This window comes from Lagenorhynchus albirostris, chromosome 3 (genome assembly GCF_949774975.1).
Source record: "Lagenorhynchus albirostris chromosome 3, mLagAlb1.1, whole genome shotgun sequence".
Lineage (NCBI taxonomy): Eukaryota > Metazoa > Chordata > Mammalia > Artiodactyla > Delphinidae > Lagenorhynchus > Lagenorhynchus albirostris.
This window is the reverse complement of record NC_083097.1, coordinates 111,664,327-111,687,876: the sequence shown is the minus strand read 5'-3', so window position 1 is coordinate 111,687,876 and position 23,550 is coordinate 111,664,327. Positions and strand designations below refer to the sequence as shown.

The window sequence follows — 23,550 nt, the reverse complement described above, 5'->3', positions numbered from 1 at the left end:
GCCCCAAACCACAGCTAGGGGGGCTGGCCGAGCAGGAGCCCCCTCAACCCTGGGGCTGATCCACCAGCACCTCATGCTGACTGGGGTTGAGGATGCTGAGTGAGCCCTTCTCACTCTCAGCTGGGTGCCCTGAAAGAACCCACACAGCTCTGTCAGACAGGGTTCCCAGGTCCCAGCAGCAGGGATGTGGCCCCTCAGTGAGGGACACCTCCCTCCACAGGCATTCAAAGCACATACACTCACCCCAGGTTTCCTTCCATCACTTTTCTGCATCGGGGGGAATCACAGAACTTTGGATCTGGAGGTGCCCTCGGGGACTTACCTTCTACTGCATCAGTGAGGAAATGGGGCAGTTCTCTGTGGTTAACAACTAAGCCAGCGGCCCCAGAAGCTAGATTCTTTGAGTCGCAATTCAAGCCCCTTTCCACACAGCCTCCCCTTGGGCTCTCAGGAGGTTCAAAACCCCTCTGCACGTAGCTTAATCCATCTTTGCGCTTGCCGGGCCCTCTACCCAGAGCGCTTGTTGTCCCTTCCTCCCAGCCAGCTCCCCTTGGGCGAGCAACTAGTTATTCAAGTCTACGACGCCTGGAAGTCTGGAAGCTCCGGGAGGGCAGGGTCCTGGTGCCATCCAGTGTGCGACCCAGCACACTGGCAGAATGAGACGTATGCTCAGTAGACTGTCAAGTGAATGAATGAATGCATGAACGAACGGCGTTGCTTCCTCAGAGTAACCTGAATGCACCCCTGTCCAATCAGCCCAGGCCTCCGTAGTACCTCCCAGTTCCCTCATTGTGTCCCTGCTGGTCTGTGAGCTCCCCCAGGGCAGAGATAGATGGTGGCTACATTCCCCGTACTTTACAGAGCCTGGTCCGGAGTAAGTACTCAGGAAATAATGAGTGAAAAACAAGCCTGGGCAAAAGCCTTTCCTGACCTAGGGACAGAGGCCTGAGTTTCCTCCCAAACCTTTCCACTGCCCCAGGTAGGTGGCTCAAGGGGTCCCGACATGAACGCTGAACTTCACCTCTTAGCAGGGGTGTGGCTTTGCGAAGCTCCATCATCCACTCTGAACTCCAGGGGATGAAAGCAGTGAGGAGAAAATGAAATATGCCCAGCCCCGGTGCCTACTGAGCACTTGCTACGTCCCTTCGGACAGCCGGGGAACACTCGCTGTTTCAGTGAACCTCTACCCCCCGCCCCCGGTGCAACAGAGCCTCACACCAGCCAGCACAGAAAACATCGCTTTATTAACTGCGTTTGCCAACACATGAGGAGTGCAGAGGGGTCGTGAAGACACGGGCCCTAGTGGGGGCTGGGCTCTGGAAGACCCCCAGGAGTGAGCAGGACAGGATGGGACTGGGAGCTATGCGGCAGCGGCAACACAGAATCATGCAGGGCACGCGGGCACCGGCCACCCCCAGGCGGCCATACATTCTATTGCTCGTGAAGGGTAGCGAACATGGACAATGTACAAAAAGGAGAAATAGGTTTTTGCGTTAATGAAAAATACATTTTTTCTCTACAAAGGAATCTTTTCTAATACAAGAAAATAAATATTGCAACATAAGCCAAAAATAATTTAAAATTGCTCTTTTCAATATATTTTCAGTATTTCTCTTGTATATTAACAAATGGCACATCACTTTCATTGAAACAAAGACAGAAGGTGTCTCCTCCTGTGACATTCATATCATCCCCCCACCCCGAGCCGATGTGGAGCACAGAGTGTTGTGCAGCTGAGGGACAAAGTAGCAGGAAGTGCCTTAAAGAACAACCAAGGTCCCAGACTCCAGCCTGGCTCTTTGGCCAATGTGGCCAGCTGGGCCAGGGGCATGGGAAGGGGCCTCCCCAAGGGCCTTGCTACAGGCACCCAGGCCATTCTACGGAGCTTCGGGCATGGGCAGAGGTTGGCCACATCTGGCAGTAAGCAAGGAAACGCCAGATCCAGCTGCTGCCAATGTCTGTTAGAACCGAGCAGGTGATTCTCTAGGAATTGTCCCCCAAGTCCCATCGTGTGCCCATACACGACACACACAGATACGCCTGCACTCGGACACACACAAGGTGTGCTCTGGAACAGGCTCACACATCCACAGTCCAACACCCATGTTTGGAAACCTGGGTGGCTTCTCCAAGGAACCTGAGACCTTCACACTGCAAATGCCCACACACTGTCACCGAGTCAGAGCTCATTTAATAAAATAAACCCTTCTACCTTTCTTCTCCTTATTTGTTCTAAAATACATTTATGATCCATAAAAATACTTTCCTTGCACATTATCCTTTCTCACTGTGATGAGGGGGAAGGAGGTGGGCAGTGAGGGATTGGGAGGGTGGTGATGACAGCCCGGATGAGTTCCAGAGCAGCTTCTCCCTCCCTGAGGAAGGCCAGTGAGTGTGGACACATACGGTCAAGCGAAAAGATCTGCCTCAGCCTCTGGTCTGGAAAAGGCCTCCTACCTTCTTCCCAGCTTCCCATCTTAAACTCCGAGGCGGCAAAGCCGTCGGCAGGCTGGAAAAAGAGCAAAGGGGCTGTGGCTAATAGCAGAAAGGCCAGCAGTGGGAACTGGTTATCCTTGTCCTCTTTGCAGCCCGGTGGACATCCTAGGGGTGGACAGCTGCCTGACAAGGACAGCTCTAGGGCGTGGCCTGGGAGACCCTGGCCAGCCAGCCTTACAGACACTTGGACTCCGTGCAGGATGTGGGCCCCAGGGATAGTTCAATCCAAAGCAAGAGCCAATCGGGAAAAGGGTCGGAATCCAGAGGTCGACTTGAGTAGAGCCTCTCTCTCAAGAGTGCTGGCTGCCCGGCCTGGCCCACCCAGTCCAGACCCTGGCCAGACCCACTACCTTCCCACCCTGCTTCTCTCCCTACCCTCACCCCCAGGGAGCCCAGACTCTGCCTCAGGATGGATGAAGGGTAAACAGGCAAGTACTGAGTCTACCGGACCCGAGCCATTCCTGGCACTCCCGTCCCCCGGCAGAGTTTGGTTGTTCTTTAAAGCTCGTCCCTTTTGCTTCCTGTGAGGTCAGACTGAGCAATCCAGCACAGACAAGGTTGTGGCCCGAGGTGACCCGAAGCACGGGGAAGGAAGGTCTATTCAAAGGCAGTAAACAGAGAATGGGGTTGGGATGCTGATGCTGACACTGCACTGGCCACTACTGCCAAGGCGGGCGGGCAGGCAGACTAAACTCTACACGGTAGCTCATGCCATCCCAACGCCCAGAGTCCTCGAAGCCCACTCCGAGTCTGCTCCGACTGGACAAATCTGTCCGACCCTTTAAACTTAGTCTTTGTCTTTGTTTCCTGTTTTGATAAAATTCACATGAAACTTGAGTGTCGATGATCATGCCACTGTCGTACCTTGAAAATTTGGAGTCGGGGATGGGTGCTCGAGTCGCTTCCCCATCCCGCCGGTTTGCGCTTCGTGTGTCACGTGGGGGCAACCCCATGGGAACACTTTTGCCACGCTGGTTTCGCCATCAGTCTCCTCCCACAGTGAGTCTCAGAGTTCAGGAGAGCTCACCGCGGGCCCAGCCTGGGGATCTGAAATCCAACACCAGCAGCAGAACAGCATCCTCGTCCAAGAGCTTGCGCTCGCCTCCTGGACGTGTGCGATGAACATGTTTCTATACTTGGTTGCTAAAGAGCTCCGTTTAAAAAATAGTCCAAGTGACAAGTTGTCAGGTCCAGGCTGTGCTGTATTATGGTCAAAATATTCTTTGGCATCCACAGAATGATTCACTGGACTTTTGCAAGGTTCTTGTTGGAGAAGTTCTGGCTTTACCAGTGGCAGAAGTGATCCAGGAGTAATTCATAAAGGAAAGAAAAACACGTTTTCACTGAATTCCTTGTTTTGTTTGTTCCCTGAGCTGTCACCCTGGGGCCACTCCACTGAAACTCTTCAGAGCTACTACCTGGGACCTAGAGGGTGGGGTGGGAAAGGCAGGACGGTGATGGTGGGGAGGGAGGGAATGGCTGGGAAAGGGGGTTAAGGCTCGGAGGGAGAGAGGAACCAGGGAGAACCAGCAACACTTAAAACAGCCCCAGCAGGCCGTCACTGACGCGTCCTGGGCCCCGGGATCCCACTGCTTGTTGGAAAGAGGAGTTTCCAAAAGGAAACTGAGGAAGAAGCTCATCTCTTAGCAGGACTGGGAAACTTGAAAAGGCAAGTGGTCTGGTCTGGTCAGCTATCTGGGAGTGATCAGACCTCGGCCGAGACTGGCCCCGAAGGAAGGAAGGAAGTTGGAGTCCCAGAGCGATTCTCTGCAGTGGGCGAGTCTGAGCCCCACGCCCCCCATCTGGGCACTGGCCCTCCCTTGCAGCCCTCCGCCGGCACTGGCGGCTGGCTGGCTGGGAGTCCCCTGAGAAAACGGCACAGCTCAAGAAGGATTCTGGGAAGCCCTTCCCAGAGCCGCCGGGCTGGGCGCTGGCAGGGGCAGAGCAGCAAGGGAGTGGAGGGTCACGGGGTGGGCGGGCAGGCCTCTGATGATGTGGGTTGATCAGGAACGGCTGTGGTTCCCTTGGAACCAGCAGGCCCTCTTCGCCCCCTCAGTGCTTTCTCGTATAAGCTCGTTGTGCTTGTGACAGTGAGTAGACTCTGGCTGGGTATCACTTATTATACTTCCTTGGGGATCAGTGGAGTGCAGCAGGACCCCCCAGATGGACCCCAGTGGGATTTGGGGGCAAGGCGGGACAGGCCCTGGGCTGGCCCATCTGCCATAATAATGCCCAAATGACACTCTGTGCCACCCAGTGGCAGCAGGCTGGAGTCCTGAGCTCTTCTTCACCTTGCCTACGTGTAGCCAGGAGCCCAGGAATACCGCATGGGCCGGGCGGGGATGCTGCTGCGGCAGGGATGGTGCCCAGGACCTGGTGTGGTCCTTGTGGCCAGAGCCATGTAAGGAATCCTAACGTCCTAGGCCAGCACAGAGGAAAGACAATAGTGTGGAATTCGAAACTCTCTTTATATTAAAAATAAAACCACAACAGAGTGGCAGCCTCGAGGGTCTGAGACACTCAGCAGAGATTGGAAATGGCAGTTGTGACTGGGCTGAGGCCTCGTGGGCGGACCAGAGCAGGGCCCAGGACAGGGGTAGGGGGTGACTTAGGAGGCCAGTACCCCCATGCGGACCACCTCCTCAGCCCCTGCTTCCCGGGGACCCCGCTGCACCCCGCTGTCCTCGGCCTCCACATCTGAGTCGCTCATCTCCCCGTCAGAGAAGTAGCCATCAGTCTCAGTGTCAAAGTGTAGGCTGACCTTTGGCCTCTCGGCCACAGCAGAAGGCGGTCCTGTCCCGGCATCAGGCCTGGCACTTGGCGACCTCCGGGTTCCCCTGCTCTCGCGGGGCGGCCGAGGCCGGCCCGAGGGCTTGGGACTCGCCGCAGGGCCAGGCACTTGGACATTCGGGTCGGCAGCCATTGGGGCCGCCTCGTCCGGGGTCTCGGGGGCCAGCGGTGGGGGGCTCTCGGGAGCTGCTGGGACGGGACAGTCCTCGGCTGTAGGACTGGATGGGAGGTGAGAAGGCGTTCGCCGTGGTGGCTTCCTGGCAGGTGGCCCCTGTCCCCCCTTGCCGCTGCCAGCATCCTGGCCCCAGGGCTTCTTGGGGGTTTTGTCTGGAGTCGTCCGTGAACCGGGCCCATCCTGTGGTGGTTTCTTCTTGGCAGGCAGGCGGGTGCGGCCACGGGTCTTCCTGGCAGGGTCACCAGGTCGCAGTGAGGGGTCCCGCATGAAGCTCAGCAGCGTCTCCTCGTCCTGCAGCAGCTCCTCCGACAGCAGCCCTGGAGCAGGGTCCTCGCGGTGCCCGTTGTTTAACGACCACTCGCTCATGGCCATGTTCTCTGCCGTGATCTGCACCGACTGCGCCAGCCAGCTGTTGAAGAAGGTGCCGTCGATGGGGAACGAAGTGGACAGGCCTGGCCGAAGGGAGAAAGAAGGCAGGTGAGATGCCAGCAGGTGTGTGTCCCACTCTCCTTCAGGAAGCCCTCTCTGACCCGCCCCTGCACACCACCGTACCTGCCTCCCTCTTTTCCTCTGTGCTATACCCTGTTGAGTTATCTTGTTTCGTCCATCCATCCTGCCAACACCGCCAAAAAGCAGGCTCCACACCAAATACCCCTCTCCCCAGAAGGACGTCCTGCTCCTGCGACAGGCTTCACAGTTTGAGAAGCAGAGCGTAAAGTGAAAATGTGGGCTCCCTGTTCAAAAATTTTAAGAATTTCAAAGTGGCAACAGCAGAGCATGAAACCAAGCTAGGGCCCTTCGAGATTGCACAAGGTGGACGCCCAGGCCTGCCCGTCACCCTGTATCCTGGGGGCATAACGGATGGAGGAATGGAGGAAAGCACCCTCAGGCCACCAGGGGGCACTAGACTTTCATGTGTCGCTTCTCAGAGCTTCCAAAGCAGGTAACTTGGATATGGGCGTCAGGCGTGAACCGGACAGCAAGGTATATCTGGGTAATAGGTCCCTTTTGGATGCCAGGGCCAGCTCCAGCTATGGGCCCTCCCTCCTTTACTGAGGTCTTGGGAGGCGGCAGCTGGTGAGACTGGGCTTCCCATTAGATACCAAGTTGTTTCCTTCCTGAGACTGAGGAAAATAAAAGATGACCTGGGGCTTCTACACTAGAGGTGAGGTCGGGAAGGGGACACCACGCCTGCCCTGAGAAGTGCTCTAGAGGAAGCATGTGACATCCTAGGAGACAAAGCCCAAGGCTGAGGGTCCCTCTAGGACTGCTGTGCTTAACGGGGCAGCAGGTCTGTGACAATGAGATGAGCTGGGCCAGGGCCACTCCTATGAGTCTCTCTGGGTGGCTCCCGGAAGATTTGCTGGGGCTGAAGGGAGGCCCATTTGAGGACATTCTGGCAGAGGGGGACAGGGACAGAGAATTAGGGCAGGCCCTCACCTCCCAGCATGATGCTGGGTTCCTGGAAGGGCCAGGATGGCCTAGCAGTCCCTGAGCTCTTGGGCCCAGTCTCCAGTCTACAAAAGAGGAACTCTCGGGATGCCAGACCCCAGCCTCCTTTACAGCTGGAAGGAGTGTGTGGGCAAGCAAGGGCCCGGCTACCCCTCTCGGGTGTCCCACTCTGCAGCAGGGATGCTGGTGGTCCCCATGGCCTTTCGTGGGGAGCTGCAAGTGGAGTGATGGTATGAGCCTGGCTGTGTGCACCAGGCCACTCACCAAGCTGCCCCAGGACTGAGTCGGACCCTGCCTTCACTTTCTCTTTCTTCTCGGGGCTGCCCTTCGGACCCTCGCGGCCTTTCCTTTTCGAGTCGCTCTTCTTGCCCTTTGCTCTCCTCCCAGACCGCTCTGCGTCAGGGAAAGAGAGAGCAGGAGGGAGATGGTTACCCCAAGCAGCCCAGCCGGAACTAAGACCACTGTGTGGCATCCAAGGAGTCCTCCCCATCAGCCAGTGCCTTGCCTTCTAGGTCACCTCCTCCTGGCTCTGAGCCACGTGGGACCTGGGATAACTGGGGCTCCAGTGAGTCGGGGAATAGCTAGTGTGGGAGAGAGGGGTAACTGCCCTTGAGGGGCTTGGTGAGGGGCACAGGGCCACGAGGAGGGTGGAAGACCACTTTGTAGGACCTGGACGTCTGATCTATATGGCCTAAAGATCTCAGGACAGAGTCCTGGTGGGTGGGAAGGCTGGAGGTGAGTGGACAGGGCAGGGCCTTAAATGCCAGACCAAGGAGCCAGACCCGAAGGTAGACAGGACACTCTGAGGAGTCAAGAGCCTTGGGTTCAACTCCTGACACAGCGGTCAGCGCCCTTGAGCAAGTCCCCTGCCTCGCTCTCCTGGTCTGCTTTGATGGGAGACTCAGGGTACACACCTGGCCCTCATATCCTTTTAGTCCATGACCACATGGGTCTGGGGAGCCGTAGAACACAATGGAGCAGGGGACGGACATGTGGTGGTGGGGAGCTGCCAGGAACCTTCTCCCAGCTTCTCAGCCAGAGGCTGGAGGGCTTCCTGAGTAAGCGTTTAAGAGAAGGTTGAGGAGTGTGGCCCCAACTCCGGGAATCTTCCCAACTCTGCTGTTAATTCCCTGTGTAACCTCAGGCCAGGCCTCAGTCTTCTCATCTATCACATGGGACCAGTGCCTAGATACTTCAGAGAGGGGCTTCTCAAGTCCCCCACTGCCCTCACCATGGTCTGAGCTCCTTCCAAGGGCACAAGACCTTGCACATCTGACCCTGGCAACCCCTCGGCCTCACTTCAGACATTTTCCTTCTGCCCTAGTTGCAGATATGCCAGTTTCCTTGCAGTTTCTCTAACAAGACAGCTCTGGCCTCCAGGTCTCCAAATATGCAGTTTCCCTGCCCTGTCCTTCACCTGGTTCAGCTCACAGCTTAAATACACTGCCCCTGGGAAACCTCCTCTAGCCCTCTGGCCAGACAGGCCTCAGCAATATGCCTGTAGCCCATGTCTCACCCCACGGGTCAAGCGTCACAACACTGAGGGCCTCAGCTTCAGAGGCCAACTAATCTTCTCTCCAAATGCCCTGCCCTGACCAAAAGGTGGCCTATTGCTGCCACTCAGGTCTAGGAGCTGCGAATGTCTCCAGCTCAATGCGGGGATGCTGACCCTCCAGGCTCCGGACCATGGTTTTGGAATCCTGTGCCTGTGAGCACTGCACACCTTACCACTCTCTGCTGCCTTCCTGCAGTTGAATGTGTGGCCACAGTGAGTCCTAAGAAGGCTGAGATGTTCCGGCAACACCACCACCATGAAGCCAACCCTGATACCTCTGTCCCTGCACTGGCACCAACGGCAGCCCCTTGGACACCACTTTCCTTTGTCTTTCCAGATGGTGAGCTCCACGAGGACAGGAAGCCTGTCCATTCAGTCCATGGCAGGGTACTCGCAGTGCCCGCCACAGAGCCCGGCATCCCGTCTATACTCGATCAGCGCTCGCCGAAGGAACCGACAGATGAGAGGGAGCCTGGAAAGGTTGGGCAGCCAGGAAGCTGCCATAGTCCTTGAGGTACACGGTCAGCCCTGACCTCTACATGGCTGTGACCCACCATGACCCAGCACCTGTCCTGGGTAGTGCTGGCTTCTGGGGCCAGAGTAGGTGGTGATTCCAAAGCGCAGTCGAGGCAGCTCAGCTCTTGGGCAGGGGTGGGGCAGTAGCAGGTTCTCAGTCATTGGCTCTGGTGGTGGCCGGGCAGCTTTCCTCCCTCTACTCCAGGCCCAGCCTGACTCACAGGCTGAGCTGGCAGCGGCAGCCCCTGGCTTAAAAATCTCTCCATCCAGCTATTTCGGCTGCATACAATTCAACATTAGAGTACCATTTTCTGGGCTAAGCACTGACTTCCTTAACATGTAAACAGTCCAGGAAGGGCCCTGTTGTCCAGCAATATCCACAACTAATAAGTAAGACCACTGTCAGAGCTTCTTTGACCTTTGACTTCCAGATCTGTTAAATGCATGTGATGGCAAAAGCGTAAGAGCTGCCTTCTTCAGAATCGAAACGCAGGCACACAGGGGTTCAGGGAAGCTCGCCAGCTTGGGCCCTTCCTGCCCCAGCACCAGCACAGAGGCGCTGGGACTTCTGGTTTGTACCTGTTCACGTGCAATTTCCTCCTGAACCACTATGGCCCAGCACTGCCTGAGCGCCCTGTGAACCAGAAAGCTCCCCGAGGGCAGGTCCGATGCCCACATTGCATCTTTGGCTCCTTGCCTGCCAACACACACCTAGGACCCCGGCAGGGCCCCACCTGGGCCTACTAACTGGATACAGAGGGTAGGGGTGGGGGCCCGTGGCCCCTGACCCTGTACACATGCCGAAGACGTACATCCTCGCTGAGACCCAGCCCCTTGAGGGTGTGCACAGGAGGGGTGGCGGCGGCCGGCAGGGGGGACGCCTACCTCGACACAGATCCTGTTCAATAAGTTTCATCTGCAGGTGGAATATCTGCTCCTGGAGTTTGCAGATGGCGTGTTTCGTTCTCTCGCGCCTTGTCACCATGTAGCACAGATTTCTAACCTGAGGAAACACAAGAGAGGTTTTCCACCTTACTCACAAGCAAGCACCCGGACCTCCTAGCTCTGAGGGGCCACCACTACCTAACCTGCCCAGGACATCTGGGAATCAATACCCAGGCACTGAATGCATCCTCAGCCCTGAGCTGCAACACTCTGATCCAAACCACGGGGCCAAGGCTGTGTTTCGGATCACAGCCAGCAGGGAGAGCATCTGCGGAGCTCAGGCGGGTGACTGCCTTCCTCTTCTCGGCCTAAACTTCCGGGCTGAGTCATGCCAGTGCCCAAGGCCCTTCCAATGTGGCTGCCCTGCCCTGTATACACAGTGCCCCAAGGCTTGTGGGGACCTCGAGAGGTCACCAAGTTCACCCCTTGGCTCCTGTCCAAGGCTTCTTTCCATTGAAGAAACTTTAGCCACAAGCACCCGGGCAAAAACCACCTACCCTGAGACACGAATGACCGGCACATGAGTAGAGAGCGCTCCAGCGGAAGAGCTCTGAGCGGACGGGCTGCGCCTGACGCACAGGGGTCCAGCCCGCAGCTGACCCGGGTCCACTTGCTGCACTGGCCCTGAGCCAGGCCCACAGCTGCTCTGGTCAAGGGCCCAAGTGCACTCGGCCATATTCGGTCGGCTAGAGACAGAACTCCTCGTGGGGAAGGGCAGGGCCTCCCTGACTCCCTTAGGCCAGCTAGGAAGAGCCTCTTAGGGCCTGGGAGACCAGCTTGCTTAGCCCAGGGGACAGGGCCCACCCTGTAACTGGTCTGGAAGCACCTGAAGGATGCGCCGCATTGCTCCCTGGCCACCTGGCACCTCCCTCTGCCCAGCGCGCCATCCCTCACCGGCTGCTCTCAGGGTACATCACACCTCTGGGACCAAGACCAGGCCTCCTCCCCGTCAGGACACTGCCTTGCTCTAGCACTTCCTCAGCTTGGGTCACAGTCTCCAGCAGCAACAGGGACAGCTGGCCAGAAAGCGCGGAACTGGAATCCCGGGTCCCACCAGATTCTACCTCCAGCTGGGTTCCGTCTTCAAGGCTGAGTTCAGTCTTCATATCCTTAAACTGCCTGGGCATGACTTGAGAGTTCCAGAGCCCCTGCCTGTTGTCATGACCATCACTTCTACTGCCCTGGGGTAGCCGTTATCAGACCTCTCTGCTGGCGTGGGCCTCCTCCTCTCCTTCCTGAGCCTAGTCGTGAAGGAGACCCCGGAACACCTGAACCAGGCTAGCAGGCCTCTGGAGAACAGGTTCTGCACGGACTCTCAGCAGTACTCCGTACCCCAGCCTAGACTGTTAACACCAGGCTCTCCCGTGGCCAGCACCTCCCCAAGGGGCAGCCACCTGGCCCGGCCTGCCCTTGCTTCAGCTCACTGGCACCGTCTGACTTCCTTGCAGATCCTGGACTCCTCCCACATGTCCCTAAGCACAGGCTTGTGTTGGGCCCTGGGCTCAGCTACGAGCAGTGCCACCAGGGCCCCTTTCTTCTGAGAGCTTGCTGCCCAGCAGAGCAGAGAGATGCTGACCAAGTACTGACCCAGGCAGCCCTGACCCAGACTTGGGGGTGGTGAGAAGGTTCCCTGGAGGAAGGGGCAGATAGGCCAGGTGGGAGGTGATCACAGAGGGGCACAGGCTGAAGACAAGAACCCAGAGTAAGGCCAGGTAGGGGAGAGGAGAGCAAGGCCTTGTGGCTAGAGTGTCAGGCTCTGAGGCCTGACTGAGCCAGGTCAGGGGGAACTGTGGAGGGATGTGGGTGGTGGTGGGGACCAGGGAGCAGGGATGTGTAAGTGCTGAGACCCAGGAGTCATCCTTAAGGACCAGCCCCTCCTCATCTGCTCCACAGCTGATCCATCAGTATGTCCCATCAGTCCTTCCTGGTGAACTTTTTTTTCTGGCCGCTCTGCACAGCTTGTGGGATCTTAGTTCCCCGACCAGGGATCGAAGCCGGGCCCATGCAGTGAAAGCGTGGAGTCCTAACCGCTGGACTGGAATACCACAGGGAATTCCTGTTCCCGGTGAACCTGACTCCCTCCCATCCCAACAGCTCCCTCCACCTCCTGGACACCCCCATCATCTTCACCTGGACAGCCAGCTGTTTTGACCTCTCTGCTATCCTGGAGCAATATTCTTGAAATACAAATGTAAATCTTAAAATGTAAATCCTCTTCCCCTTGAAACCTCCAATAGATTCTGCACTGGGTTGAATAGTGCCCTTTCCCAAAATTTATGTCCACCTGGAACCTTGGATGTAATTAGTTAAGATTACACTGGATATGAGTGAGCCCTACATGCAATGACTAATGTCCTTATAAAAGACCATGTGAAGACATACTGAGAGAATGCCATGTGATGACAGAGACTGGAGTCATGGGTCTACAAGTCACAGAACACCAAGGGTTGCCAGCAACCACCGGAAGCTTGGAGAGAGGTATGGAGAGTTTCAGCCTCAGAGCCTCTAGGAAGAATCAACCCTGCCAACACCTTGATCTAGAATTTCTGGCCTCTAGAACTGTGAGAAAACAAATTTATGTTGTTTAAAGCCACGGAGTTTGTAGTACTTTGTCGCAGTAGCCCTAGGAAACAGATATAGTTTTCTTCCTGTCACACTTAAAAAACCCAGAGCCACAGCTCAGACCCTTGCCCAGTCTGACCTCCCACTGTCATCCTCACAGTCTATGTCCCACAGTTCTCCAAGCTCCAGCCGCACTGCCCTCCAGTCCCTTTCTTTCTGTGTCCAGCCCACTTCTGCCTTGGGGCCTTGATATATATCCAACTCTTGGCCCCAAATGCTCTTCAACCCTCTCTTCCCAAGGCTAGACCTCATCCTTCAGGTCTTGGCTCAAATATCACCTCCAGAGGGCATTCCTGTCCACCACATCTAAACAGCCCAACCTTGTTCTCCTCCTATCCTGGTCTCTTTCCTCCTGGCAGTCTTGTGGCCAAGTACGCATGGGGACAGTAGGGATGAAGAGAGGTGGATGGGTTCGTGGCTACTTTGGAGGCCTAAGAACAAGCCATTCAATATTTCCAGCCTAAAAACAGATCAGCCAAGGTCTACTTCCTATTATAATACAGATGTAGGGCTTCCCTGGTGGCGCAGTGGTTGAGAGTCCGCCTGCTGATGCAGGGGACACGGGTTCGTGCCCTGGTCTGGGAAGATCCCACATGCCGCGGAGCAGCTGGGCCCGTCAGCCATGGCCGCTGAGCCTGCGCGTCCAGAGCCTGTGCCCCGCAACAGGAGAGGCCACAACAGTGAGAGGCCCGCGTACCGAAAACAAACAAACAAACAAACAAACAAAAACAGATGTAGTTTCTTTCTTTTTTTTTAATCTTTTCGAAACACTAGAGCAAGGTTTCTTAAGGCAGGCTCAAATGAATTACTGGCCAAGATTACCCCCAAATCCCTGCGGTGGCTGGTTAAAAATACAGATTCCCAGGCTTGGGGGAATATCAAACTCTCTGGAGGCGGGGGCCCTCAAATATACATTTTACATAGCACCATGGAACCTAAGAACTACTGTCCTAGGCCAAGGGCCTCCAAAGTGAGCTGCATGGGCTATTGATTTTGACAGCTCATCACAGTATAGGAAGAAAATATTAGAACTTCTAGTGTTTGGGGGTTTTTTTTGGTGCTATTAGAAATTCTGATTAGGTTTGCTTTTATAATATACCATGGAAGATATAAATGAGATACTAAAAATACAATACATTGGAGGTAAATGCTCAATTTTCTTTCCATGATAAGGGTACATACATTCCACAATCACTCATGTCTGGAGATTCCTGCTACGGAAGATTCTGTGAGAATCCCAATGGTGCCAACATTCTTTGGTTGGTACTTTGGTCACATTGTGACCCCTTATTCCCACTTCACCCTGGAATCATCAATTACTTCTCTAATTTCTCCCAAGATTCTTGGTAATATAGCTACATGTTACTGAATGTTGTAAGATTCCTCTTCCATGATGGCTTTTGGGGAAAACTATAGATACCACCTTAGAAGCCCATCCAGGCTATCAGACTTCTTACGTTGTTCTTTTCTCATTATAAAGACAAAATGTTCTCTTTAAAAAAAAAAAATTAAAGAGTACAAAAAAGAATCAAGTGGAAAAGTCCCCCTGAACTAGAGCAGGGATCAGTAATAAAAGTAGGTTTTACTTTTTGATAAAATTGTTTTGATAACAGCAAGTTTTGCAAAGAGAACGTGGATGTGAGCTGAGGAGAGGAGAGGGGCAGGGAGGACTCCCAGCCAGTTATCTTGAGCTAGAATGGACCAGTGTAGGGGGCATTCATGGAGCCTGGGGAGGTTGCTGTGGGGACAGCGCATACTGGGCATGAGATGCTGGAGCTGGGGAGGCAGGTGTGGGCTGGGGAGTAAAGCTGTGGAGCAGCTGGTGGGGAGTAAAGCTGTGGAGCAGATGTGCGATGAGAGGTCAGACCTAGTGTGGTGAATCATCACTGGGACCAAGGAGAACTCAGAGAGGGAGCAGAACTGGGGTATCGGGGGGAATCTGGTCAGAGCATCCACAGGAAAAGTGTTTCAAGATCAAGGGCATGCTTGACTGTGGCAACCACTGCTGAGAAGGCTGGGGGATGAGGATGGAGAAACGGGAGATGGAGGCTGTAGGTGGCCCTGGTGGAAGGTTCTGGAATATGGTGGTGGCAGGAGCCTAAGCAGAGTGAGAAGCAAGGAAGTAAGAACAGTGAGGGATGACAGAAAAGGAGAGAGAGTAACAAGGGTGAGAAACCCATGACTAGAGGGACACGGGGAGGGAGGACTTGCTTTTGAAGATGGGAGAAGGTAAAATGAATATGGACACTGGAGGAATCCTGGAGACGGAGAGCGGGTGAAGACAAGATAGATACTCCTGTGCTGCGGGGTGTGGGCTGGAAAGAAATCCCTGGGGGGCGGGGAGGGGAGGACATGGGAGAAAAGGGAGAGAACGGGTACAGAGGGCACCACCGGGCAAGGAGTTGGAGGGTTCTGGTCTGAGGAACAGGAGCTGAGGTCTGCTAAGAGACGGGGGAGCCCTGAGGGAGGGGGGCAGGGGTGCAGACAGGTGGTAATGGGGGAGCCCAGAATGCTGCTGGCTAGTGTCCCACCAAGGCTGGCTGGCAGGCACCCTGGGGGGCTCACCTGCTCACTGCTATAGGATCGCTCCTGGTGGGCTGAGTGCCTCCTACTGGGTGAGGCTCTGCCTGGGGTGTGGCCTTTGCACAGGTGCAAGGGACTGGCAGTGAGCTAATGCCACATGGGGTGGGAGTGAAGAAAGCAGGGGACAGTGAAGGAGGAACTGAGCAGGGAGAATGGGAGACTATGGTGAAGAAGGGGGATTGGGGATTCGGGGCTACTGACCCGAAGCAGTTGGAGGGGGTGACAGGGTTTGAGTGGGTGGAGGGGCTAATGGGTTGGAAAAAATCCTAGAGTTGGGAGCCATGGGGTTGACGAGCTGCAGGCTGGAGGCCACGGCTGCCCGGGACAAGATAGGCTTTGGTGGGAGGTCAAGGAGACACAACCCAGGCACTGAGGACAGAGTAAACGAGGTGTGACAACTGCTGAGGAAAGCAGGTGGCGAGTGTGGGGGAGGGCAGGACCTTCCTCTCCTGGAGAGAGCTATGGGGAGTTCCTACATGTCCATCCCCTGGGGCGTGTGTGTCTGAAAGCTGCCCCTGCCCTCTCGGCTCCTCTCAGGCCAGGTGAAACCTTCAATAAACTCCTGGTAACCAGATCCAGAGCCACAGGCAGTGAGGCCCCACGTAGCCCAAACTACCAGCACAGTTGCTAGGGGACACCAACCGGTGTTTGTTGGGCTGATCGCTGATCATCAGAGCTGCAATTTTTTTGTCAGCTGTGAATAACTCTGGGAGGCTGCAGTGGCCATGCCTGCCTGTGCTGCCTGCCACAGCTGAGGCCTAAGGCTGAAATTTTAGGAGAGCATATCTTCTAGGCTGACCGTAAAATGGGATTTCATGCTGGTGGTAGCATGACCCCTGCTTCTCTCAGCAAAACTCCTGCCTTGGGAGGCAAATCAATCAGGGAGGATGCATGATTCCTGGGCCTTAGCACTGGGCCTGCCCTTTCAGTCCTCCCTGGAGCCCTCCATCTGAGCAGCCCACCCTTCTAAGACACAGAACAGCAACAATAACCACCACTAACAATGGACGGTAGTGTGCTAAGCTCTATCCCCTATCTTTCCTGGGATCTAAGGTCAGCTAGATCCTTATTCCCATTTTACAGGAAAGGAAACTGAAACTCAGAGAAGTAGAAACTATAACTCAGAAGGCACAAAGCTGGAAGTGCTGGAACTGAATGTAGACCCAGGCTACACACAGCCTCAGTCTCAACCCCTGCCTTGAAGCCTCGACGCATCCAGCCCAAGCTGGCGTGGTGCCCAGAGACAGGCTGGATACTCTTGACTGTTGGCACAGGGTCATGGTCAGAGACTGGGCCTGCTGGCCAGGCCACCAACAGTCATGGGTCTTTGCAGAAAGCCTCCCCCATGGCATAGTTCTCGGCCCTGTTCACTCACTCGAGTCACCAGCGCATGGCCGTGAAACGATCTGAGGCTGGACTGGAGGGGGTCAACGGGCGCATGGCTGTAGGACTTCCTCTCCTCAGCCTGCCAGGGCTGTGCACTCCCTGGCCTTGCACTCAGCTCGTGCCCTTCAGCCCAGCCTGGAGGCTGCTGGAGAAGCAGCATTTTGACAGGGCCCTCCTGAACCCTGCCAAGGCTGGCCCTGCCCTCCTCTTCCTGGGGAAGAGTGGACCAACTCACACCTGGAGGGCTTTGTGCCTCAACCAAAGGGGTCTGTGAGGCACAGACCCAGGAGCCCCAGAGCTACCTCAATATCCTAGCCCATGACAACCTCAGGCCCTGGCTTCACCTGTACCAGTTGACAATGGGGTCGAGAGGTCGGGGGACTGATAAGGGAGTACTTTTGCCCAGGAAATGTACAGAATAGAGAATAAGCCAACAACTCTCTGACAAACTCCTCTCCTATTCAGGCCCCAATTCAACTCAACTCTAGAAAACACACATTCCTCCAAGGCTTTCTTCACCTCTCTGAGCCCCACCTTCCCCATCTGCTCCTTATGGATGGCAATATCTACCTCTCAACTCTTTTTCCAGGATGATGGTTCAATAGGTGAGCCCGTCCCCTGACCTCTCCACGCAGCCTAGCCAGAGCCAGACATGTGGGCTGAGCAGCACAGACCAGGGAGGTCAGATGTGATGAGTCGTTTGGAAACAGGAGGGCTCAAAGCAGGGTGTCTGTACTCAAGACCCTGCGGGTGGAGACTCGAGGGTGGCCTGAGGACGAGTGTGGAAGCAGCTTTGGTCTCGGAAGGATTTGTACCTGATGGCCCTGGGAGACAGGAGGCTGGGCTACCCAGGAAGCGCTGACTGCAGCGCAGGTGGCCCTGCTCTCTGTCCTGGCTGGAGCCGTGGACGTTTGGTGATCCCCCTGCCCCCCACCTTCTGACCTGGTGGCAGGCTGGCTGCCAGGCAGTAAGCTCCCTCCCAGGCCAACAGGGTCATTTCCACGTGACCAGGCCTCAGGGCAGATGCGGGGGTGCAGGAGGGTGGAGAAGCCGGGTCCAGTTTCGGAGCCTCCACCTCCATGCCCCCCTGCCCCGCCCCGCCCAGCCCACAGCACAACATCTGCTGAATTGCTCTAACCATATTCTACAGACGCGCCAACTGAGACATGCCTAAGCAAAGCAGCTTGCCTTAAGTCACACAAAGCCCCCTTGACGCTTCCACCCCGGCTGTCTCCCAGCATGGCCTGGGCAGTGGGCAGGCATGTGAGTCTGTGTCCCCCTGACATGACCCCTCATACTCCGAATCCTAGAACTGAATGTACCCCAGAGGAGAGGCCAGAAGAGCACCTGGGGTTCAGAGGACTGGATCAAGGACTTGGGACACCCTGCTTCATCCTTGGGGTGCCCCCAACTTGGGGGGTGGTACTTTATCAGCTGGAGGAGTCAGGGGAGGGGTACCAAAAAAGCCAAGTTCAAGGGCACGCTCCACAGAAGGCAGGACTCTTTCCCCTTCTTTCTGGGAGGAACAGCAGGCATTAGAGGCTCTGGGGGGCCTCCATGCTCTAGGAAAGCAACTCTCACTGGTCCCCAACCTCCACGGCCCAGCCCAAACCCGAGGTGTCTGCACGTCTTCCTCATCTCACTCAGCCCCCAAAGCGATGCGCCTGGACCAAGGCAACATCCCCTGCCTCCCAGGGCACAGCTGAGGGCTTTTGGCCAACCCGCTCACTCCATCTGGGCCCTGTGATTCCACCTCCAGGGTGAGCGTTTGGAATCTGCAGCCACAGCAGGAGAGTCCCCGCTTAAAACACTTCTGCAGCTTCCAGACACACTTTGGTCCACCCACCCAGCCCCATCCTTCCACTCCACACAGGCCGCAGCTGGTCTCCAGCCCGTGCCTCTGCTCACACTGTTTCCTCTACCCAGCACCCCCAGGAGCTGCACTCACACCTGTCTTCCCTGCTTTGGCCCAGCACATGCTTATTACACTGATTCAACTCACTTGTGATTCCCAGCTCCTCCCCTGCCTCCGACTCTAAGCGAAGCACGTGTGTTGGGACCAGGCAGGGCCCACAGAGACCACCAGGAGTCAGAAGCTTGGGTCCTTGCCCCAGCCCTGGTGTTTCCCAGCCTCACAGTCCTGGCAGGGGCCCCACCCTTCACCAGGCCTGCAAAAGGGCTGGGACGAGAGGGACTCAGAGACCCCAGAGCTGGATCCTCCCCTGTTCTACAAACTCTCAGTTACCCCAAACCTGTCTGAGACCCCGAGGCCCTCAGCGCCTTGGCCAGAGCTCACAATGTGTCCTGGTGAACCATGGCTGCTCCAGGGCAGCGAGGGAGGGGTGGAAAGGCCTCCTGGGTTGCCCACCGGGCGGGCGGGCTGGGGGGCGGCAGGGGGACTCACTCTCTCCAGGTCCTGCCGCAGGTGCGTGAAGAGCTTCAGGCGGCGGTAGAGGACGTCCTGCTCCTGCTGGGCCAGGTTGTCCACCTCGTCGGTCTTGGGCGTCAGCAGTGGCTGGTTGGCGTTGGCTTTCCTCTTCAGCTTCCAGTACTGGTAGATGAAGTCGACCAGCACCTCAGCCAGGTCCAGGCGCTCAGCCACCTCGGCTGGCTCCACCAGCTCATAGAAGTCTTCCTCCAGCTGCTGCAGCCGTTGCTTGCGTAGGGTCACCTTCTCCAGGTCCTCGCTGGCTGGGCTGGGCTCCACAGGTTCGGACGTGGTTTCACCCCGTGGGCCCCCATCACTGTGCTCCTGGCAGAACGACTTGAACTTGACCTCGTCGTTGTCTGCTAATATAGTCCTCATTTCCAGGCTGTGGTCAAAGGCGCATGTGACGTGGAATGCCGTGACGCAGGAAGGCATGGAACACTAGAGGGAGAGGAAGGGCAGCGTGAGGTATGAGGGGAGCCCTGATGGGAGGGAAGAAGAATGTGGGGCATCCCCCAGGGTTACACTGAGAATGCAGAATGCTGGCGAGACCCTAAACAAAATGGCACGGGCTGCCAACATCCTGCAGGTTGTGGAGGGAGTCATGGAAGATGGGAAGGGGAGCTCTGGGGGAGCTGGACAGCATCATATACCCTGGGGAAGTCAACAATCAGATGACTGACAATCCCTCTGGGGACAAGCTGCACTTCTGTGCGGACAATGACTTTGGATCTGAGGCATCGAAAGAAAGAGGCTGTTGATGGGTCCCTGCCTCCTCTGCTCCTGCAATGTTATCTAAGATGGGGAGCTGTGCCCCTCCCTTGTCCTCTGGGAAGAGGGGCTGGAGTTGGGTCCCTTCCTTCTTCTCCTGTCCAGGCAGTTAGGGCCAACTCAGGGCCTGAGTTACCTGGGATGACGGCTGTGGGTAGCTGACAACTGTTTCAGCAATAACCCATCGAAATCTTAGTGGCCGTTTACGCTGCACTCACAAACCATTCTGAAAGTCTTATAAATGGGTAGAGGTACATCTAGTGCTTACAATAACAACTGTTCCTGAAGAGACAAGGGAGAGAAAGGATGACCCTCCCACTTCCCAACCTATAGGCCAGGAGCATCAATATCACATGGGAGCTTGCTAGAAATATGCAAATTCTCAGCCCCACCTACAGATCTACAGAATTAGGACCTCTGGGGGGTAGGCCAAGCAATCTGTGTTTTAACAAGTCCTCTGGGTAATACTGATACGCCCTAGAATTTGGGAACCGTTACTGTCAACAAACGAACACAGCCCTGCCATGTGTAGGGAGAGCCTGTTAGCTTAGTTGGAGGAAAAGTTTGAGTCTTACCCCTCTCACATGTCAAGTTTGACATCAGAAGAGAGGTCAATGTATTTATTAAGCCCACAGACCCTTGCTCTTGGGGAAAGCCCCCTCACTACTGTAACGGGGTGGTGAGCCTGGCTCCCCAGGCCTGTGACCCATGCCTAGTGGAACTAGGGATGGAGGAGTGCCCGGCAGGTGGGGTGCTGGCTCTGGTCCCTGTCCCAGGCACATCAGTGCTTCTGTCTGTAGCACCTTGGGGCAGGTGGAGGGTGCTGGCAGTGGCCTGCTTTACAGGGTGTCCCAGACACACCCCTCTGTGTAGCTGGCTCCTACATGGGCTCCCGGGCAGCAGCGGGGTGAAGGGGCTGTGTACCTGGATGCAGGTGCCCGTGCACTCCTTGCAGAGGCTGCAGGACAGAGCCCAGCGGCTGGCTGGGATATGCGAGATCTTGGTGATGGGCTCCATCTTCTCGGGGCACCCGATGCTGACCTGGGGCAGGACACAGGGAGCTGCATCAGGTCTCTCATCCCCAGCCTGCCTCCAGGGATCACCTAAATGGGGGGCCTGTCTGCTGAAACCAGGTGGTGGGCAGACACGGCAGTGGGAGAGTCCCAAGTCCTTCCTGACTTCCCAAGTTGACCACGTTGTGTTAAGTGTGTGCTCTAGAGCGCCTAGGCTTAAACTGTGACTGGGAGAGTGCGCTTCCGTGTGTGTAACTGACTGAGTGTATGTGTGCCTGTGACTATGTGAGTCTCAAGACAGAGATGCTTCCATGTGCAGATGAGTACATGCAAGGTCCCCCTCTCCTTTGTACCTCAGGCCTTTGTTTATAGCATCTTCAGAGTTCTTATTAGAACTTGAATTTATTTTACTTATTTTTCTGGGTGGCGACTATAGGTCCCCATGGTAGGATCTCTTCTTGGGGACCTCCAGGGCTTTCCTGGCCAAGGGGGATGTGCCTTTGTTTAGCCCCTCCTATGGGGACAGGGCTATAACCATGCCCATCTCCTGGGCACAGCCCACTCCTCAGCCCCAGAGGCAGGGTACATTTGCCTTCCTACTGCCCATGCCTGAGGAGGGAAAAAGGGCCCCTGTCCAGAGATCCTGAACCAAAGAGCCCCCACGGTAGGTCCTTGTTGATCCTCTGTGTCCCTGCAGTGCCCAGACCAGGTATACTCAGAGGTAGTCCCAGACTTCAAGATGCTGATGTGGCCGCAAGCGACTATTGCTGACATAACCACTATGATCACAGAAACCTGTGATGTGGGTCCCAGCAAGGACTTTCAGACGGCGAGCCCAGGAAGGGGAGGAGCCACCTGCTGACAGGGCCACCTGGCTTGCTTCCGGGCACAGGCAGCACTGGAGTGGGGCCTCATTCTGGGTCAGGGCACACAGCAGGGAGAGAGCTGAAACGCCAGCGAATGTCAGCATTTCACATTTCAAATAAGACAGGAGCCCAGGGCCTCTGCTAACTCACTGTGGGCTCAGCCCATCGTCCATGGTCCCCCGCTAGACTCAGACCTGGGCCCACCCCCCCATTCCAGCCACAGCCCTACTCTCCAATTTTCATGAGGCTCCCCACCTGATTTCCTTTTAGGTCATTTGGCTTATTTTCATTTTAAAAAAAGCACTTGACCTTGGTTGGGACCACCGCCTAGATTTGGGTAGACCCCCAACCTGCTTTCCCCTAGAGTCGGCTGCCTGACTTCTGTCCAGCTCTCACACCACCTGGATCCCCCAGTGGCTCATAATCCCATTTTCCCATGGAAATAGCCACCCAGGTTCTGCCTAGGTCCATGGGTAAAGTTCCCTGTGGGCTGCTGCCTGAGCTCTTCCCAGGCTCGACACCTGAGATCTGCCATTTAACGTGGCCCATCACCTTCTTTTCCTAGTGCTCTGCCGTCGCGGTTCTGAGTTCTGTTCAGACCCACTTCCCCACGGCTGTGCCCCAGGGCCGCCCCAGCCCCACATCTGCCCACCTCAGGAATCCACAGAGCGCAGCTGACGTGCACCCACTTGGTCCCACTTCTAGTGGGCTTCAAGGCTCCTCCTCGCTTGGGGCAGAGCAGGCACTTCGGCTGGACACCCAGGGCACACGTCCGGCACAACCAGCTGCCTGTGGGCACCTTGAGGATCCCGTAGCATGCCTGGGGAAACAGCAGGGTGGTCACAGGTCAGAGGCATTGGCCAATCTGCGTCTGGTCAGCATTCGGCTATAAACAGTCCTCGCCCCAGCCCAAGCCAGGAGCCACGGAGTAACACTGCTACTCATCTCTGCCAAAGAGAGCTCCTAAGGGACTAAAATGCAAGGGCTCCAGGGATTCTCTTTGCGTGGGCTGTGCGTTGAAATTTCACCATCTCACAGTCCTCCGTGAAAGGGCTCCGCTCTGCCCTCTGCTGGGAGGTCAGTCACTTTGGCAGAGGTTCCTAATCGGGGATGGATTTCGGGGCATCCATGAACTCCCTTCAATTGAATACAAATTTGGGTATGTACGCTGCCCGAGGACAAGGCCCAGAGCTTTCATCTTTTTTCACAGGGATCTGTGATCGGGCACCCTTCTGGTAATACCTAGGGCTTATGGATCTAAGAGCTGCTGGGTATAAGGGACATAGATGAATGAGGAGGGTGGTGCACTGCCTACCAACCTGCCAGCCAGGTGAAGCCCTTTTAAGCTCCCTGGGTGCTATTCAAGCAGAAGTGGGTAAGGGAGGGCCTCAAAGTTAGGGCCAGAGTGGGTCCACTGGGTTCCAGTCAGGTCTTCTACATCTTCTACAAACAAGGCCCAGAGATGCCCCAGACCTATAGCCTTGGGGCCCAAGATCAAGAGGGGAGCCTAGTCAGGCGGCACCTGGTTTATAATACCAATACTGTTAACAAACACGAACAACTCTTACTATACCATTCTAACCAAATGACTCATAGTAAGGAACTTAATCCTCACAACAACTTACTTTTATTTATACTTGAGGAAACAGAGGCTCAGAGAGATTAAGAAACTTACCCAAAATCAAATAGCTTGCAAAGGGCAGAGCCATGGTTTGAAACCAGGTGGCCTGGCTCCAGGCTCTGCTCTCGATCACTACACTGTGCTGCCTCGTTGTAAGTTCAGGATGGTGAGGAGGGGGTAGGGTGCTCAGTGGGGAGAATCTGAGGGAGGCCGGCAGGACAGGACAGAAAGACCATCCAATGGGCGTTACTCAAATCTGGCTGAGGGGGCTGAGCCGAGGGGCCCTGGGTATCCCTGGCACCACGGGCACTCACGCCATTCCCTTCCACCC

General features: G+C 55.9%; 1 protein-coding gene across 9 annotated transcripts in view; it reads right to left on the bottom strand.

Moving 5' to 3' along the window:
- Window positions 1–1,225: 1,225 nt before the first annotated feature.
- The window catches only part of JADE2 (jade family PHD finger 2), a 51,644-nt gene continuing 29,319 nt past the window's right edge, over window positions 1,226–23,550 (bottom strand). For 7 of the 9 annotated variants that reach the window (XM_060143622.1, XM_060143619.1, XM_060143621.1 and 4 more), the window contains 6 exons: window positions 22,251–22,418; window positions 20,644–20,760; window positions 18,925–19,389; window positions 9,870–9,987; window positions 7,178–7,306; window positions 1,226–5,913 (listed from right to left, as the gene is read on the bottom strand). In XM_060143622.1, the coding sequence (XP_059999605.1) occupies window positions 5,105–5,913; window positions 7,178–7,306; window positions 9,870–9,987; window positions 18,925–19,389; window positions 20,644–20,760; window positions 22,251–22,418 (1,806 nt within the window). In that variant the 3' untranslated portion in view covers window positions 1,226–5,104. The remainder of the gene's footprint in view (window positions 5,914–7,177; window positions 7,307–9,869; window positions 9,988–18,924; window positions 19,390–20,643; window positions 20,761–22,250; window positions 22,419–23,550) is intronic. The other 2 variants (XM_060143625.1, XM_060143626.1) reach the window with 2 other exon arrangements.